Raw genomic sequence first — 15,867 nt, forward strand, 5'->3', positions numbered from 1 at the left:
CTGTGTTAGAAAAGTGGGATATCACTATACCGCTGCTGTGCTCAGTGGTATAGCACTTTCTGACCACACTAAAATACTTTGGGGAGAAAAAAAAATCCTGTGCATGGTTGATACAGCAGAGGAGCATATAGCCATATTGGACCAGGTTATGAATAAAACCAGGTTACTTATGGTAAACCTGGAAGAATTCTTCCCCTCTTATTTTATTAATGTGAAGGTGTCTACTTAATATGTGTCTATCACTGTGGAACTTACATGCTCTGATTCTGCAGAAATTAGGTTTATTTTTTAAACAAACCAAACCAAAATCTTTTCCCTACCTGTGCCGAAAAGAGATGTAGGTATTATGACAAGAAACCTCATAAACTTTTTTTGATGTAAATTGCCTCCTAGGGCCATTGTTTCATCCTTTCTGCAAAAAGTAACACTTCTGTCTAAATTAATCTCATTAGAGAAGTTAGTTCCAAGCCATAGTGCTAATACTGTGTTAGTATTAAATGATAAAGAGCCGTTCTGTCTGATAAAATAGATGGGAAAAGTGTCTACCAAAATTTTGGTAAGATAGAAAAGATGAGGAAAGTAAGGTGAAGAACTGTAAGACAAGGAAGTTAACAATTCACAGAAGAATATAAGTAGGAAAAAAAAAATCAACCAAAGAATAGAAATAGTTGATATCATAAAGGTGATTATTTTCCTCAGCCAGTGCTACTGAACAGTTTTATTTTTTGTTATATATTAACTAAGTTTGCAAGTGTCATTTTCTAACATTGTTCAGTTTTTCAGTGACAGCAGGAGGAAGTCAGCTGTGAGTCAAATATATATTCTGAAATTCACCCCCTATATTTTAGATCATAATTAAAATGAAGAGTATTCTGCTCTGATGAATGACTTTGACTTCTTTGTCCTATGGAATGTGTATGAAATATTGTGGTACTTTTTAGTCTTACAATTTCTGTTTATGTTAATTTGATGCCCTCTTGCCACCTTTTACAATAGAGGTGGCACATCAGAATCTTAAGGAATAAAGTGTCCAGGAAATTCAATACCAAGTATTTTACAATAGAAGGAGGCGGAAAAAAACCCAACCCAAAAACTCAAAAACTGAGCACTGAAGTAACATGGCGTGGTGGGTGGTAGTGATGTGGGTGGCATCTCTGTTGTGTCCCCCCTGTCTCATCCCCCCTCCTGATCAGATGTCTACACTGTATTTGCCTACTAGTCTCCTGGACTTACTTGACAGGTGGGATTGGGGCGGTGGGAGGATGATTCAGGGACTTATAGGGAGTAGCTATCTCATTTCTACAGTTGACATCTAAAATAAGTGCAGTGAATCATTCCTGAAAGGGGTCCTTTTGCTCTCCATTGGGTACAAAGAAGCCCAGGGCAACCAGCTCATCTCTGTCAGAGATATCTAAAAATAAGTCAGTCGAATCCCACTCAAATGGTCAAAATTAGCTTTTCATGTACACCTCTCAACTCTGCATTTAAAGTCTTTTCTTTGCATTTTTCTAGTGTTCTATTTATGTGAGCTTTCTAAATCTATCTGTGATAATTTTATTTATTTACATTATAAACAAAGGTATCAGTTTCTTTGATTCCCCCATTACAACCTGTCTTCTACGGTTGTCTGTACACAAGAAAAGAATCTTCTCCAGAGACCGGAAACAGTTAAAGAGAAATGCTATTTAATTGAAAAATGCTGCTGCTGTTGTTACAACTGTATTTGAATTGTACTGAAGAGATTAAACATTCTGGAAAAAGCTTCTCTTCCTTTTGCTTAACTAAGCTTTCTGCAGTCTGCTTCTGTTCCCTCAGTGTCAGAGGATCAGTTTAGTGCATAGATTTACAATGCTCTTTCCTAGTGTGAGTTCATTTGTGAAAATGCTAGGCGTTCCAGCCGTCAGAATCATAGACAGGCAAATACTTGAGGTTGGGAATATTTGCATTTTTGAGTCCTGAAAAACTTCTCTAGTCTCAGTAGTTCAAACATAACAAGCAAGTCTTTCATTGCTGTATAGTAAACACAGACAAAGATTTTTTTTAATATATGCATCCTGTAAGACTCCTTCAAAGTTAGCCCACCAAACTTACAGAAGGGATCGAAGGTGAAAGTGAAAAGCAAACGCCTATAAATGCAACACTTCTGGAACACATTGCACTGGTTTTGATAGTTGCTTTCCTTTTTTATAACCTTTGAAGATACAGCTTTATAGAACAACTTGAAATATTTATAACATAAGGTCAGTCTGTGTGAGGTGTAGACACTTGTACACAATCAAGGTCTTAATATACAGAATATCATGCTGTTTATCACAGTTGGAACTTCTTGGCAGTAGAAAGTATAATTGTTCCAGTTTGACAGGGTGCTGAACTTAAGCAGCTGGCTCGCCTTGCTGAGGTCAACAGACAGAGACCTTGTAAAACCTTAAAGGCAGAATACCTTTCTGTAAGTTCTTTTAAGATTCCAGTTGGTGCATTATTTCTAACAAAATCATGATCCTTTTGTCCTGTTTATAAATGAAAAAAAATCAGCTTTAAATCAATTATCAGGTGAGAGTAGTCATTAATAGTTTAAGATATAAGCAGTATAAAAGTAAAATTAACATCTCTTTTACTCAAGATAATTGGAGGGCTGTTACTGACTTAACAAAAAATATATTATCTGTCTGTGAAATTCTTTTTCTTTCTCCTTTCTACCAAAACAGTTTTTCAAGCTATTGTCTTTTAGTAAAGTGATAAATTGTTGCATTGAGTTCTGTCCAGAAAATAATTTGCCTAGGTAATTTTTATTTTGAAGTCTTGTTCTTGTTTGAGGCTTCTAAGTGCCATCTTTCAGGCTGGTTTATAAACACTTAGGTTGTTGCTTTATTTGATTTTCATAACTGCTTACAAAAAATGCCTTCTCGTGTAGTAGGATGTTCCTCAACAGACCACTCGCTATCTGTGTGCTCCTGCCTATTCTTAAGTGAGCACTCTTGACTGCCATGAGTCTAAACTATATTTTTTGGCTGGCTATAATTACTGCAAATTGAACACACAATATTTGTGTTTTTTACTGGACTGCCCCTCGTTGGAATAGCAGTCACCTGGCACTCTACTGAGCATAAAGATCTTACTCCTCCTTGAGACTTTGGTGCCCTGCAGGTCTCTTGGGCTTTGTCATGCTAGGAAATTTATAGTGGAGAAAAAAGATTGCTATCTAGGGATGCAAAGTAGCTGATGGAGCATTTGAATAATGCATCTGAGAATGTGTGTTAAGGCACAATTTGTACAAATTGTCAATTTATAACATTTTATAAAGTTGTTTCAACAAAGTGCTATTAATCTCCTAATGACAAAGTAATTGTGACAGTGCACAAGGTTTGATTCACCCCCAGGAGATCTAAATTGTTGGGCTCTAAACCAATAGTTCAAGAAGGGCTCAAAAAGAAAAAGTGCTTATTGCCTTTATTCTGTTGAATTTTTAATTATGGCATTAGCTTTCTAATGCTTGCCTCTGCTAACGATGGCAAAAAAGGATTAATCAGTCATTATCTGGTGAAAGGCCATCACTTCAACTTTCTTTAGACATTGATGGATGGTTAAAGCTCTTCCTCATGTTGCCCTTTATTTTGTCCAAGGGCATCTTTCTTCCTGTGCTTCCTCATGTTGCCCTGTTTTTAGGCTCTTTCACAATACCTAGTGTTTGCTAGCCCATAAATTAGTCTTTTCTCCATTTTCTAGCATTATTATGTTTCATCTTACTAAGGTACAAAAATTAACACAGTTTCTTCTGTGCTTGTTTCACAGGCTCACAGGCTTTCTGTCAAAGTCCTTTCGTGAATAACTAAATATAAACTACAGAAGGTTAAATATCTTGTTATATAATATCTTTTTAATGGAAACACAACAGATGGTATCTGCTAAGAAAATGTCACTCAGGCTGGATTGTATCATCTTCTTACATGCACTTAGGAGCACTGATATAGTGAAGTGTTGCGTTATCTTTCACATGTGTGTTACTGCCCAGTGAAATGAATACAACAGCCTGATCGACATACAGGTGGATTAAAGGCAGAGTGCTGGAGTCATGCCTAGGTGTCTCGCCTCCCTCCTACGTGCCTTAACAAGGATGACTGAACTACATGTGAAACAGCAGTTGAATTGCTGTTACTTAAAGTTGATAATTTTAAAGTGAACTATAATTGATTTTTAATATTTCCTTGTGTTCTGTAAACTGTGGTCTTTCATGAGTTGTCCCATGTGCAGTTTGGTTGTCCCTGCTCTGCTGCTGTCTGACATTTTCTTCTGTTTATGAGCTAACACTTCTAGAGACATTTGAATCAAGCTCTAAAATTAGGTAGATGTTATTGATCAGACTAAGTTTGTCCCAGTTTCTCAGAACAGCCTGTAACAGGCTTGTATGAAAACAACAGTTTAGTCTTGCGTCTGTCAGATTGCTTCCTTTCCATCAGATTTAGGTGGGATTACTTGTCTCTCTTGTGTTTTTATATCCTATTTCATATAGTAGAAAGTGTCTCAGCTTTTTCATGCAGCAAAATAATAGTCGTGCATTAAGTTTGGTTTCCATTTACTATTTTTTAAAGAAGATTAGACACGAAAGCAGGTGTTTTCTAACTGTTCTGAAGTGAGATGGAGTGAGTGTGGATGAAATACAGACATCGCAGAAGGTTATTCGAGATTCCCGGATGTCTAAGAAATAAAGTTTCTCTCCTTCAGGGAGGAGGTTTTATGAAGGAACAGTGAAGAGAAATGAGGTGAGAAGAGAGAGAAGGGCCAGAAAAAACTTAAAGGGCAGTTTTTTCACGTTGGTGTTTTGATGGGATGGTGTATTTAACCCTTTTCAGTATTTCATCACTGAAAAGTAAGGAACCTGTTTAAGTGTTTTCCGTACGTATTTTCAAGGTCTGAAAACTAAGTATTAAGACTAATACTGAAGTTAGCTATCTGCAAAATCAGTGGGAAGAGCTAGACAATCTAAGAAGTCCACATGTTTAGCATGGAAAGCTGCTACGCAGTGGAAATGCTGAGCAGAGGAGTGTCCAAATCTCTTGTCTGCTTCTGGCTTAAGGTGCTGGCTTTTCTGTCTGCTTAATAGTCAGAGCACAAATTCTTTGAAGGGCACTGATGCCCAAGTGAGCAGGACTTGCTGCTAAAATCAAAGCCACTGTAGAAGATGATAATATGTCCCTACACTAAAGGAAACTAAGTAGTTAAACCAGCTGCCTAGAAAGGGATTCTAGATCTTCCTCAGCCTAAGCATCTTTCCCAGGAAAGGACAAATCCCATTCCTTCCTTCTCTGCCCCAGCAACAGCCCAAACTTGGAGTGGCTGGGGCATCCTTTTCCTCGTGTTGAATCTATGCTGTTACGCAGCCAAGAAGGAAAGCATTTTAGGAGCAGAATGTAGCCCAGTGATTAAGGCTCTGAGGCGAGAGGGGGGAATAAAACAGAATAGAATACTTTCAGTTGGAAGGGGCCTACAGTGACATCTAGTCCCACTGCCTGACCACTCCAGGGCTGACCAGAAGTTAAAGCACGTTATTAAGGGCATTGTCCAAGCGCCTCTTAAACATTGACAGTCTTGGGGCATTGACCACCTCTCTAGAAAGCCTGTTCCAGTGTTTGTCCACCCTCTCAGTAAAGAAGTGTTTCCTAATGTCCAATCTAGACTTGGATTTTAGTTTCTTTTTCCACAGATTTTTCTGTTTGTATTTTTTTTTTCTTCTTTAATGACTGTCCAGTATAAAATGCTAAAACAATTCTAGAAAAAATCCCATATATCCTACTTTTATGCAATTGTTTAAGCTATAGAGGCAATTTTGTAAAAGCATTGGTTCCCACATATAGATACTGCTCTTCCAGATGTGTTTTTGAACAGATCTGATCCTGATGATTGTGTCTGTGTGCTGTGTATCCCTCTCCCTGCGGTTTCACATTGGGCTTAAATCCAATCATTGTTTAGTGTGCTGTTGCAAAGAAGGGAAGGCCCTGCCCTCCATGCTGGCGGCTCATTCCTGCCCTCTCCAGCATTTGTGATTTACTCTTTAATCCAGTTTAAACTAATCTTTTATTTATTTAATTTTGAGGTCAGTTAGATGAATGAACTGTTCCAACTTACTCTGTGGTCAAGCTGCTGCTAGAGCTGATATCAAAGAAGTGGCAGGGAAATGTGTCGGGTTGGTGTGTGGGGTTTTTTTGACAGCAACAATCAGTTTAAGTCTTTGGCATGTTCATAAAATGCCTAATTGATTGTATTCCTCTGGATAAAGCATAGATGTGTTGCCATTTTGTTTCTGGATCACAACAGACCTTATGCAAACATCCTTTTTTCCCAGATTGGGGCATTTTGAGGTGTGTACAAATGAATGAGTTTAGGCTCCATGGAAGCTGTAGGTCAAATGGGGAGTCACCTGGTGAGTCTGAGGTATGCCTATGGCTTTCAGATGTCGCTTGGTTTAGCATTGTCTTGGAGTAGAGTGTTTAAATGTTGACTAAGCTGAGTCCAAATATGAGGCTTAGTACTAAAATTTTGTGATTCGAGGAAGAGGAAACCTGATTCCTTCACAGGTCAGGAGATTGTCATGTTTCATCTTTAAAGGATAAAAGCATTGGTTGTTATGGCATGTGCAGCTGCAAGGTAATAAAAGAACAGAGCAAATAATACATAGAATTTATTAATGCTGTTAATGAAACAGAAGACGCTGTATACTTCAGTTGTATGTGACTATTGAAATGATTGTGTTCCAAGTATATGAAATACACCGAGTTGCATATAATATAAACAACTGCACTGCTCACGTTAAGCATCATCACTAAGCCTTCTTATCCAGTATTTACATTTATACTAAAAAGTATTCTGCAGCCATCAGGTAGCTTATATAGTCCTCTTGGTCTTAAAGAAATAAAATCTGTTCAACCAATCTTCCCCCATCTGTCTCTTGTAGCACTGCTGTTCTTTATGGCAGGCTTATAGCTCCCTCCAGAGTTCTGTTCTGTGCTAAAAATACAGAAAAAAGTTGAGATTCACTGTAAAAGAATCAGATTTTGTGCTCACAGCATGTTATCTGTATGACTCGGTGTTTCACTAACAGGGTGGGCTACACAACTCTCTTTATTTTGCCTGTTTTGTCTGGTAGCATACTGATTTACTTGTAGAATTTGAAGGCATTGGGGGATTTACTTAATAGTTTCTACATTTTTCTATGTCTTTTTATGTGCATTCACTGGTTTTCAGAAAGATGAAACAAAGGATTGTAAAAGGGGGAAAAAAAGAGCCGCAATACAGTGAAGACAGTGTATTATAAAGAATAATGGTTTGAGTGCACATATATATATATTTTCTCTTTAGTCACTGAACATTGACAGCAGGAATGAGATACTCAATTTATCCACATATTCTAAATGGGCTTGGGGCTAAAGTGAAGAAAATGCCCTTTCTTCCTACACTGTGATCTTTGGATGCAATAAAGTAAGACTAAGCACACACTTTGCTAAATATTTAATTTGCTGCCATGCAGATAAAGAATTGTTATTTGGTCCAGCTATTAACTAAGATACAAACAGCATTTCTAAGTCTTGTCTAACTCAAAATTTGTTAACTGTTTTTAAGTCTACTAATCAAAGAATCTCTTCTAGATTGTAAACTTTTGAGTAGTCTTCCTTTTATTTATATTTGAATATTTACAAATATGTCAGATATGGAGGTATTTTGTAGATCTTATTAGAGATTTGAGATATTCCTGAACTGGTCATTAACCTGGAAAGTTGTCTGTGTATTTAATGTCTTCTGCATTAGCACATGGAAATTTGTTGAAATAATAGGGAGAAAAGTGTTAATTTGCACATCGAACTTGTAAAGAATTTCTCTGTTGTTCTGAACAAGGCCACAAGGCTCCAGTGAAATTTCTTAGCAATTAATGAAAACTGCTGCTAGGTTGTGTGTAGTGTGGTTTTTGTCTGTGTTCTGTTGTTGTTTTTGTTTTTTTTGCTTTTAGTCTATGGAGATATGGTTTCATCCATCTGGGAAACAGTTTACAAATTAGCATCTAGTCCAATACTTGCTGTTCTAATTTTACAACAATTTGGGTTTCATAACAGGACCATTGTTTGTCACAATGACCAAAACACATGTGATAGCAGCTTCAAAAGAAGCATTTTACATCTGGCAGTATCGTGTGGCCAAGAAGCTCACAGCAATGGAAATTAATCAGGTAGCACGGACCAGAAAAGAAGGCAGGGAAAGGTTTGTCTTCAGACTTTGTCATTTTTCTTCCTTTGTACTGGTATCATTGATAAAGGTGGATTCTCCCATGCCTAAAATGTGAACTGTTGTCTTCTCATTTTTCTACTCAGATTTGTTGACTTGCAGGCCTGTAAGATTAAATACTAAAGAATAGGTTTTCATAACAAATGTGTGTTTGTTATCCAAATCTCTTAGACTTTTTTGGGTTAGTCCTGTTCAGTGTCTCTATTTGCTTGCTGCGTGCTTCCCTTACAGAGCTGTGTGTCTTGATGCTTTTTTTTCTCCCTCCCCTTTTTCTCTTCCATACTGTTAGTTTCTAGGCTATATTCAGCTATATTCCCTCTGATAGCTTTAACTGCTTCTTGCGTGTCAATAGCTGTAAGGACATAGTATATCCAGCTAGTTCTTACTTGTGTCTGATTATATCTTTGATGTCTAATCCTGTATGGACTTTAATCCTCCCAAACTAAACAAGCCAAAGTCAACATCATTTTGCCTCCAAGATATTTCCTTCCCAGGTGCTCATTAGTGGCATTAACTTTTCTGTCACCTCCACAATTGTTTACAATTTTCTTTTGTGTTATGTTTTCTTCCATAGAGACACTATAGCATCTTTCTATAAATCTATCATCCCCTGTCACAATATTTCCATAATAATGAATAATTATTTGTACCTGTTGTAACAACTTACATGGTTCTAGTACCTCAATGTCCTGGCCTTGGACAAGATTGTAAATTTGATAGAAATACTGAAAAAGTAAATAGTTGTAATTCAGCATAAACTATGATTTTAGCATTCTAAATTCTTTCCTGATGCTACTTTTTAAGGCAAAAGAGAAGTTAGGATGAAGTGTTGAATACAGTAAGTTTTGTGGCTGTGAAGGTGAAGCTCTCCATAAGTATGGAGAAGAGCCTGAGGAAATATGGAAGTGAACATTTGAAGAGACAGTTGGGGTGGTTGATGGTTTGCAGGAACTTCTTGTTGCGGAATGAAAGTTTATAGATCATATGGGAATAGACAGACCATCAGGGGCTGTGAAAGTGAAAGCAAGTACCATATCATTTTATCAATACAAAGCAGGGTTTTCAAATGGGATACTACTGGAACATAAGAACAGGCATAGCTTTTATTCTCTTTTCCAATTGCAATGGTTTATTCTCCAAGGATTGATGATATCTATATGCTATCAGAAATGATCCTTTCTTTGGACTCATTTTTCTCCTAACTTTCCTGTTCTACAGGATTTATCATATTGATGACAGCCCTTCAGGATCTTCAGATGGACACCTTGATTACAGCAGAGCTATTGAAGTGAGTGATGTTTTTAACTAGTTTATTGAGGTGCCACTGGTAACTTGAAAGAGAAGTAGTTAGCATTGCTTTATTTATTTTCATAGATTTTCATTAGTAGAAGTGGTTATACTTAAATTTTCTTTTACTTCTACCTTTTGTACGTAAGTGTTATTTTTCTTCCCTCTGGTTAGTGCATCATTAACTGTGTCATTATGCATTACTGGAAATATATACCACACTGTAGGGAACATAGAAAAGGTATATTCTGAGGTCCACTATGTAGATACCTGATGTCTTCTTGGTGAGAAGCAGCTCCCCTTACTTAAACAAAGTATAAGCTTGTTGAAACTCAATAACCCTTGTAATCTTTTCTAGTATTTTCAGCCTTTTTCACTTCGTGTGTGTGTGTGTGCACATGCATGCTCGCTTCTGTACTTATGAATTGCAGGCCTCACAAGTCAGAGATAGTTGCTTTCTTGTGTTTTCTGTCAAACACCTGTTACATTTGGGGTTTCTTATTTTTCTGGAGGAGGGGCAGGAGAAGAAAGGAAGCTGTTAATATTATTATTGTCATGATTCCCATACTAATATCATAAACCATCTATATACTATATACTGACAAGGTTTGGTAGCCCCTTTTCATGTGGATACTTACCAAGATTCTTGTCTATTTAAATAAAACTTGTTTCTTTAGCAGTGCATTTTTACTGTTGCATTAAAACTGATATCGATATCACTTGTATACTTTCAGGGAACAAGAGATCCAATTTGTGCAATAACAGCATCTGATAAGATACTACTTGTGGTAAGTTACATGATCAAAATAACTCCTAATTACCTCTTGTGCTTGTAGGCAGGAGATTCTTCTGCAGTTTGTTCATAAGCAGTCATAGTTTCAAAGCATTTCTGAATTTAGAACTTAATACAGATGAAATAGCTTTCTAGATGTCCTCAAAGATAACTTGAACAGATTCTTCCGTTAAGCTGTACTCTTTCTTTAGGAGGGCTAATTCACTAAGTGCTTACAGTTTAAGTACAGACTAGTTGTTTGAGTTAGTACTTATACACAGGGTTTGATAAAGTCCAGATCAGGACTTAATTCTGTAATCTGAGTTCTGGGAAGTCTCTTTTAGGCTGCATGTAAATGCACAAAGATTTAAAAAATTTGTCTATTTACATGTTAATGGTATAATGTGTGGTGTTATATAATATCACATGTAAGTAGTATGCTATATAGATATTAATACCTTTATGGATTATACATATGTATTATTTATGAGTTATTGTATCATGCCAAACAGCTGGTGCATTTCTTTTCCAATCTGAAAAGTGACCTCATTAGATAAACAGGCATAGGGGTGGGCTTTAAAACAAACCGAGCAGAACAAAGATAGAAGAACATTACTGTTTCTTCATTTTATCCACCTTCTCAAGAAAGATCTTGATGGTTTCCCATGTCCCTACTCCAGTGATTTTTTTTTTTTTTTTTTGTGTGTGTTATATCCTTTGGATTTTACAAAATCAGTGGGTCATGGGAAAAAACATGAATGAAAAAAGTGTGACAGTTAGGTGACTATGGGATTCTGTTTGTGTTTGAAGAGTAAGAGTGAGAAAATGAAATTAAGAGAATAATTAATCAGTAACTTTGATTAAAAGGAAGGGAAGAGAATGAAAAGAAATGCCTTTGAGACCAGATCTGGATAAATGTGCTGAAGCTGAATGCATATTACAGTGGTTAGATTTTCTAACACTTTTGACCAAATCTGCTTTTCAGTTTATAGGGCATATAGATGTAAAAAAAATCAAAGATGAAAGGTAATTTTATGCTCAGGATCTTAGGGGTGGCTTTGGGGGTGAGGGCGAAAGGAATAAACTTTGGACTACCTTAAAGTTTAATACTGACTAATTTCCAGCATAAAGGTTAAACAGTAGGTAAAATAAGCTGGATATGTTGTTCAGTCTACAGAAACACCATGAGAAAATAGTGGCAGTGATCATTTCAGTCCAGGGATGTCAAACTCATTTTAGACTGTTGGCCTGATAGTGTCTTGACACAGGATGTGGGTGTGTCATTCAGCAAAATAAAGATAAACCACATTGGTACTTAGATATATTTACTGTTACTCAAGCCTTTGAATAACCAGTATATTTTACAGCATTTGTTTTTAAAGCTACCTCAGGTCTTGAAGTAATTGGTGAGACTTGTTAGCATGCAGACAGCGCTACATGAACGCAGCTGTACTGCTTTCAGACCCGAGCTGGCACTGTCATATGGCACTGTTTGAGTGGACTTACCAGCATGGGACAGGGATGTTTTCATGGTTCTCCTTTTGTGTTAGGTAGACCATGTCTGAAGGTTCATGAGGAATTGCTGGGCTCCTGAAACTGTTCTGTGGGCTGCATGCGGACTATGGCTGTTAGTTTTAATATCCCCGATTTAAGCAAATCTGTAAATTTTAACATCTTAAAGTATCTTGTTTAAATAGCAGAATTCGGAACTTCTAGGGTGATGACATTCCCTCTTTCCACTTCTGCTCTGTCACTTATCCAAAAACTCTTTTGTCTAGGACAGCATATAAATAAAACCTTTTTAAAGAGTTTATTGATGGAAAAATTCTCTCAATAAGCAAGCACTGCTTTTCTCTAGGGAAGAGAATCTGGCACTATTCAGAGATACAGTCTTCCTAGCGTTGCTATAGTACAGAAGTATACCCTGAACTGTCGTGCATATCAGCTGTCTTTGAACTGCAACTCCAGGTAAGTTATGGATCTGCTTGTAACACAGGTATCAGATTTTAAAATAAACGACTACAATTTCTGAAAACACTAATTCTATTAATTCTCTGATTCTATAATAATTATATGCTAACTCTACTTTATTATAAACTATTTATTAATTTTTAGTTGTTATTAATGGTTGCTTAACCATTTATTTATTACTAATTAATTACCTCTGGCCAGTCATCAGATTTCTCTGAGAGACTGTGTTAGTAAAGCTCTCATGTTTTAAACTCTTCAGGGTTTGTGTGGGAAGTTTAAGGAAACATACACATGAAAATATCTTTATTAGATGAACCAAACATAAGCTCCCTGTGATCATGACATGAATTGACAAAATTATGTCATAACCTGAAATTTTATATCTCTAAGGCTTCTTTCTATTTCTGTGTCCTACTAATGCCTGGAAACTTTGTTCATCCCACATTAATTTTCCATTGTTACAAGCTGTAGCTGTTGGCAATGCTTCTAGCAAGACTGGTTTTCCTAAGCTTCATCTGTGCCAATACTGAAGTTGCTTTCTACTTAACAGCTGTTCTTTGCAAGAGAGAGCATGAGAATCTTAGCAGAAAAGGCAAAAATATACTGACTAAAGAGGACTTGTAAGACAATTTTAATCACTTCAAAATAACTTCATAATTTCAAACAAAATTCCTAATGTGTGTGTAGATCGCTCACCTTTTTAGGTATAGACCAAAAATAGATTGCTTCACTTAAAAGGCAATGTGATCTAGTCAGAGCCACATTAATTTTGTTTTGAAGCCAAGCTGTTTCCTTCCTAAATGACTTTGTGCTAGTGAAAAAGGCTGAGATCCATAAGCATTTTGAAGTTAATTTTCTAAATTGCTTTTGAAATTTTAATAGGGATTAAGGGTATCTAAATACCTTTCAATATTTAGAAATACTTTTAAAATGGCATTGTAGTAAATATAGGCTAGTATGATTCACTGAAGACCTATGTAACTGGAAATTTTCAAATGTAACGCTTTAGAAATTGTATTTTTCCCATATTTTAAATTACTTCAAAGATTAATTGGATTATACTTCATATTGTCTGGAAAAAACCTAAAGAATACCCTTTGCAGAAATATAAGAAATCCTGTTTTAGAGATTAATAGTCTGCATCATTGCACTGTCTTTTTAATTTAAGAATCTGCCTCCTAGTAAATAAACAACTCTGGTTGTTAATTTTAGGCTCTGTCAAGAAAAGTTTTGTGAGGGGCAGAACCTGCTATTTACTCAACTTGATATCTGAAGTACTAAGGATCTTCGAAGTGCTGAATAAAAATGGGCATATTTGAGAACCTTTGCAGGGTCAGATCCTCTATGAGCAGATGAAAAACTTCTTTTCATGTCTCTGGTCTCTCTCTGCTGTGCAGGTAGATGAAAATCACATGCATCTCACTGAATCCATGGAATTATAGTGGTATTAGATTAGAGGGGAAATTTGGCCTGAGTGTGCCAGTTTAGGGAACTATTTCAGATTTACAACCTTGAATAATATTATTTAGCTGTCTTATTTTTTCTTCCTTTGTTTCTCTGTAGTCGTGTTGCCATCATAGACCTTTCAGGTGTTCTGACTTTCTTTGACTTGGATACACGGGCAGTAGACAGTACAGGACAGCAAGTGATAGGTGAGCAGCTGAAACTGGAACGCAAAGATGTCTGGGATATGAAATGGGCCAAAGATAACCCAGATTTGTTTGCAATGATGGAGAAAACAAGAATGTATGTTTTCAGAAACTTGGATCCGGAGGTAAATATTAACATATGCAAACTACTCATTTTACAAATTTGCTCATAAATTAATGGCTTTATATTGAATAGTAGTATTCTTGTGCTGACTGTTCAATTAGGCAAGCGTTTATTTATATAAACTTGCTTCTGGAAATCTCAAAATCTTGTCAACTCTAATGTGGGAGTGTTGTTTAGGAACAAATAAATAAAATGAACTATCAGTCCTGGAAAGATAAAAATGCTGTCATATTTTTTCTTAAATGTATGAGATATTTTCAGGAGCATATTTTTTGTATGCTTTGGAAAATATAAACGCAATTTTAGTAAAGATATTTGCATAACACAGTTCAGTTGAATCTACATATTGGCAGGTGTTCCTTTACCTCTTTCTCATAATTTAATTACAGAAAACATGAGGATTTTTCATTATGTCTGTGTATATGGAATTGTCAATAATGTTAATGATTTTAGGATTTGTTTCCTGTTGAAAATGCAATTAAATCCTAGTTTGAAGAAGAAAGTATCTTTATGTATACCTAACAGATTTGGTTAGGATTTAATCAGACAGACTACAAGTTCATTCCTTTGTTTAACTTTAAGGAACCTATACAAACTTCTGGATATATTTGCAACTTTGAAGATTTAGAAATCAAATCTGTTCTTCTGGATGAAATATTAAAGGTAAGTATAATTAATTTTATTTTGTAGGAAGAGTTGGTGTCTGTTCTAATGATTTGAGCAGTAGATAAGTATGTTGGGTGAAAATAAAGGTGATGTGCAATAAAATTATGTTTCTTTATCCATTATGTTAGAATCCTGAACATCCTAACAAAGATTACATCATCAATTTCGAGATTCGGTCATTACGAGACAGTCGAGCATTGATTGAAAAAGTTGGCATTGAGGAATCTTCCCAATTCATAGAAGACAATCCACATCCCAGACTTTGGTAAAATCTCTTTATAAGCCAACTTTGTTTAAATTTGTGTTCTTTTGTATTCTTTTCCTGTTCAGACAGATCTAGTATTAAAGTACAAAACCTTAAATCAACACCAGCCAAAGCAGTATACACTTTAAACAGAATCATTTAAGAAAAAGAAGAAAAAAAAAAAACAAAACCCAAAAGGTAACAGTGCTCAGCTGCATGCTGAAGGGCTGCTATTCTAACTGAGAACATCTCTTCATTGGGCTGAATCAACTCCAAAGGAGTATTACAGCGTTGAGGGAAGGCCCAAAGAGAGCCTTGCAGTCACCTGCTAGCCTGGCTCCCCACCTCTTTTGCAACTGATGTGTTTGGGCAGTTTCAAGCTGTGTGGCTTTATGGTTTCCCAGAATGGAAGAAAGTGAGGTTTTTGTTTCTGAGCATTTGAGAGTGCGTGTTTCAGGAGATGCTGAACAAGTGTTCAAGACTCCTCAGCAGCCATCTTAAAAAAGAAATTGGGGCCAGTGCTTCCCCAGGCTCCTAGTTCTTAAACCCCAAAATTGGGCTGTTGTTAAATTGGAACTCTTATGATCTTATGGATGTTGTAGTACCTAGAATGGAAGGCATGCTGTGTGTGTCATGGTAGTGGGTATAGGGTACAGGCTTAGGACATCTTTTTGCTCTATGCTGTATGAGCCCCAAAATGCAGTGCTCCCTGCTTTTAGGGGCAAATCTAAAAGAAATGAAAAAGCTGGCAGAGAGCTAACTTTAAGTTGGTTAAATTAAAATTCAAACTGGTCATAAGTTGAGAGGGTATTTATTTATATATATTATATTGAGCCTTGATGACAAAGAGCTTAAAACCCAGTAAAGGGAAGACATTAGAATGATA

General features: G+C 36.3%; 1 protein-coding gene across 4 annotated transcripts in view; it reads left to right on the forward strand.

The window, feature by feature from the left end:
- Positions 1–15,867, forward strand: part of WDR35 (WD repeat domain 35) — a 46,204-nt gene that overhangs the window by 17,574 nt on the left and 12,763 nt on the right. For all 4 annotated transcript variants that reach the window (XR_011328604.1, XM_069805736.1, XM_069805733.1 and 1 more), the window contains 7 exons: positions 8,100–8,244; positions 9,487–9,556; positions 10,290–10,343; positions 12,186–12,295; positions 13,862–14,072; positions 14,654–14,734; positions 14,866–15,002. Coding sequence is in view for 3 of the 4 variants with exons in the window: in XM_069805736.1 (XP_069661837.1) it covers positions 8,100–8,244; positions 9,487–9,556; positions 10,290–10,343; positions 12,186–12,295; positions 13,862–14,072; positions 14,654–14,734; positions 14,866–15,002 (808 nt within the window). In the remaining variant the exon portion in view is untranslated. The remainder of the gene's footprint in view (positions 1–8,099; positions 8,245–9,486; positions 9,557–10,289; positions 10,344–12,185; positions 12,296–13,861; positions 14,073–14,653; positions 14,735–14,865; positions 15,003–15,867) is intronic.

Source organism: Haliaeetus albicilla, chromosome 18, assembly GCF_947461875.1.
Source record: "Haliaeetus albicilla chromosome 18, bHalAlb1.1, whole genome shotgun sequence".
NCBI lineage: Eukaryota > Metazoa > Chordata > Aves > Accipitriformes > Accipitridae > Haliaeetus > Haliaeetus albicilla.